Source organism: Drosophila virilis, unplaced genomic scaffold, assembly GCF_030788295.1.
Source record: "Drosophila virilis strain 15010-1051.87 unplaced genomic scaffold, Dvir_AGI_RSII-ME tig00001990, whole genome shotgun sequence".
NCBI classification, from domain to species: domain Eukaryota; kingdom Metazoa; phylum Arthropoda; class Insecta; order Diptera; family Drosophilidae; genus Drosophila; species Drosophila virilis.
This window is the reverse complement of record NW_027212877.1, coordinates 185,765-189,737: the sequence shown is the minus strand read 5'-3', so window position 1 is coordinate 189,737 and position 3,973 is coordinate 185,765. Positions and strand designations below refer to the sequence as shown.

At 48.1% G+C, this 3,973-nt stretch overlaps 1 protein-coding gene across 1 annotated transcript; it reads left to right on the top strand.

The window, feature by feature from the left end:
• The first annotated feature begins 944 nt into the window (after nucleotides 1–944).
• On the top strand, nucleotides 945–3,665 carry LOC138911682 (uncharacterized). The gene is made up of 4 exons (XM_070211068.1): nucleotides 945–1,598; nucleotides 1,711–1,914; nucleotides 2,006–2,279; nucleotides 3,328–3,665. The coding sequence occupies exons 1-4, from the start codon at nucleotides 945–947 to the stop codon at nucleotides 3,663–3,665; spliced, it is 1,470 nt and encodes a 489-aa protein (XP_070067169.1).
• Nucleotides 3,666–3,973: the final 308 nt, after the last annotated feature.

Sequence of the window (3,973 nt, the reverse complement as noted above, 5' to 3'; positions counted from 1 at the left end):
TGTGAAGTTGTTCATACATCCCAGGAATGTGAACAACGTAATGGAATAATTACGTTGCAGCCAATTCAGGAGCACAGCATAGCTAAAATCGTGCCATATGCTACACGCGTGAGTAACTTTGCAGCGATTGAGTACAATCGGGTAACGAGGACCAGCATTTAGGGACTCCTACACTGATGGATGATTTGGTCGCTAAACTACCACCAAGCAAGAGGGTGGAATGGGCCAGACATGCAGCTACAATTATGCCTTTCCCGATAGTCGTACATTTTAGCGCGTGTTTAACGGACTACGCCAATGTGGTATGTACGATTGTGGACGTCGATAGTAAGGAGCAAAGGCGTAGAGTGCTGCATGCCAGCATTGACCAAGGTCGCACAAAACAGTGTCCAATCTGTAATGGACAGCACGCAGTCAGGAAGTGAAACGAGTTTAACTTACCCTCTCCGCTAAAAAGGTGGACAGTTGGCCACATGGCAAGACTGTGCAATAGGGCCAACGAATGCCATGTGTCACAGTGATGAATGCTGGACGGATGCCGCAGCCAGCGGATTCTCACACAAGGGCACCGCAGCCAGTGAATGCTCAATCGAGGCAACAAAGGAACTTAAGTTGTGTGGATTCGGATGGATAACGCCTACTACTCCGCATATTGCCGGTGACTGCACGGGGCCAATGAGCGGATCGATACGTACGCGTTCCTCGACGAGGGCTCGTCTGTAATGATGATCGACGACGAGATACTCCGCGATCTAGATATGAAAGGGAAACACAGGCAACTAAATATACAGTGGTTTGGTGGAAGAGCAACCAGAGAGCCAACTACAGTGGTTAGCATGAAAGTGAGTGGAGCGGACAAGCGCAAACGTCATGTGTTGCGAAATGTGTACGCCGTGTCCAACCTGAGCTTACCAATGCAAAGCCTGCATTAACGTGACGTCCAAATGTGGGGCAACGGTGCACGTCTTCCAATGAAACCGTATCGCGGGGCGGTACCAAAACTTCTGATTGGACTTGACCATGCGCATCTTGGACTGCCAATGCAAACAAAAAAATTTGCACCACAGGGACCATATGCCGCAGCCACCGAACTTGCATGGGTGGTTTTTGGGCCGGTAAGAGGTCAACCGACGGTAACGTCAACAAAGTCATATCTCCTAGTAGTGTCGCAGGAGGATGCAATCCAAAAGATGGTAAACGACTATTTTGATATCGAAAACTTCGGTGTGAAGCTTACGTCACCAGTCGTAGCCAGCGACGATGAACGAGCACAGAGGATACTCGAAGACACCACGGTGAAACTAGGAGAACGTTATCAGATGGGTTTATTATGGAACCGTGATAAAGTTGAGTTGCCGCGAGGCTATGATATGGCATACAAAACATTTGTCAACATTGAGAGAAAGATGAAGCGTAACGATCAGTTTAAACAAGCCTATATGAAAATTATGGACGATTATGTTCATAAAGGATATGCTCGACGATTGAAGCAGCATGAGGTTGCTTTAGCCAACAGCAACAGACTTTGGTATCTTCCACACTTGGAGTTAAAAATCCAAATAAGCCCGGTAAAACTGGTGTTCGAAGCAGCAGCAAAGGTTGGTGATATTTCATTGAATTCGGCATTATCCATACCATTTGCGGGAAGGTGCCGTTGGCGTTTGTGGAGACATCCGAAAGATGTTCCATCAAGTAATGATTCGACCGCAGGATAGATGCGCCCAGCGATTCCTGTGGCGAAACGGCAATGATCACCGGCAGCCTGATGTTTATGAGATGAGGGTAATGACGTTTGGAGCAGCATATTCGCCAAGCGCCGCACAGTATGTGAAGACCTTGAATGCCCTGCAGTTTCAGGATTCAGATCCTCGCGCGGTTAAAGCTATTATTGAATGCCACTATGTGGACGACTATGTGGATAGTTTTGATAATGAACGCAAAGCCATCACCATATCAACAAGAATAAGAAAAAATACATGCAAATGCTGGATTTGAATTGTGCCAGCTTAGTTCCAGTTCGCCATCTGACGCTGACGCGCTGGGCCAACATGGGGCTGCTAGGAGCATCGAATGGGGCGAAGCTGAAGAAAAGATTCTAGGCATGTGTTGGCAACCAGCCACGGACGATTTCAAATTCAACATGAAATACCACAAAGTACCCCGATATGTTCTAAATTTGGAGCGAATTCCTACGAAGAGGGAGTTCTTGAGCTTGATCATGTCAACATTCGATCCTCTGGGATTTCTTAGCCTCATGATAACTGGAAAGTTACTAATGCGTGAGATTTGGCGACGAAATGTGCAATGGGATGAACCCTTAGTAAAAGGCATCAGGATATGACCAACGTGGAAGAATTTCGGAGCTCGCGCCATTACTTCGGCCCAACACCTGTGCGGGCAATACAGCTGCATGTTTCTGTCGATGCCATCCAGTCAGCATTTGCAGCCATGACTTACTTGAGGGTCAAGCATCAAAACGTGGATGCAACGATAGGTGACATCAGGATCAGATTTTGGATAACAAAGCTGCGTCGGCTGTTGCTTACAACTGACTTGTCTTCCTGCATAATCGTAATAGTATTTTGCATTTATACATATGAGGAGCTTAGTAAAACTAATAAATGCCAAGTTTTGTCAAGACCGATCGTTCCTATAACAGCTGTATAATATAGTGGTCCGGTCCATCTGTTTTTGACATATGTGCTGCGTGCAACAGAAAAAGGGACCTCTGCAAAGTTTCATTAAGATAGCTTTAAAACTGTTCGTTTTTTATACTGTGAAGCGGCCACTAATGTAGCCACCCCACAGTTCATAATTATAGTTATAAGATATAAGTATTGTATAGTATGTAAACATTGTATTAGTAATAAGACCAGTTAAGGCAATGTGGCAAGGTATTGAACCTAATGTCGAGCAAGGAGCGCGATTGATAACCAATAAGTGTCCAGTGGGGCGCTAGGGCTCTAAAGCAGTGCGGCAGGGCCTTAGTTTAGAAAACTCATAAGGAATAAGTGGATGAAACTAGCAATAAAGTGGAGACAATCAAGGGATGAAGAGAAAATGCTGACTTTATATACTCGGGCGGTTACTTACATGTGCTAAACATCGGAAATATCCGAGGTTCACCCTAACGTAGAGGGCTGGTGTAGTTGGTGTGAGGCTAAGGCCCGGCAGTGCAGGACGCGAGGCTGTAGCCCGCTAGTGCAGGAGATGCGAGCGATAGTGTAGCTGGTGCGTGGCCCAGGCCCGTAAGTGTAGCTGGTGCGAGGCTACTGCTCGCTAGTATAGGTATTACAGGGCAGTGACCTAGTGGAGTGGTTGTTGTAGACATAGAGAGAGAGGTAGGGTTTGGCCCAGCCCCGCCGGAGACGGCCCCTGCGGAAGTGGGAAGATGCTGGAACCGGAACCGGAACTGCGTACGTAAGTTGGCGATTCGGGGGAGAGTGGAGAACGTACAGGCGCGCATTCGTCTGGCAGAAGGGTTCACGGAACGTCGAAGGGAACGTCGAAGGGGTCTCACGCAGGATTCGACCAAACGCTTGGGTGAGTCGCGGAGCGAGCCCAGCAACGAAGAGACTGAGTGGCCAGCGGATCTGAATCGGAACTGGCACTCTTCTTGGGGCTGCAAGGAGTCTTTCATATCGCGGAGTACAGGATCCGGCTAAGGGCGACAAGCCATTAAAACAGCGATATTACCCGAAGAATCCTGCCATGTAGACGGTGATTGACGAACAGGTAGATGAGCTGATCCCGGCAGGTGGCCAGCGAGCCGTCGCGAAATCCGCACAACGCCCCAATCGTTTTAGTCAAAAAGAAGACTGGCGAATGGCGCATGTGCATCGACTACCGGCAACTCAACGCGCATTCAATCCCAGATGCTTATCCTGTTCCCAGGATTTATCACATCCTTGAGCGGTCGCGTGCCGCCCGGCTTATTTCCACTCTGGATTTGAAGCACGGGTACGGGTAGATA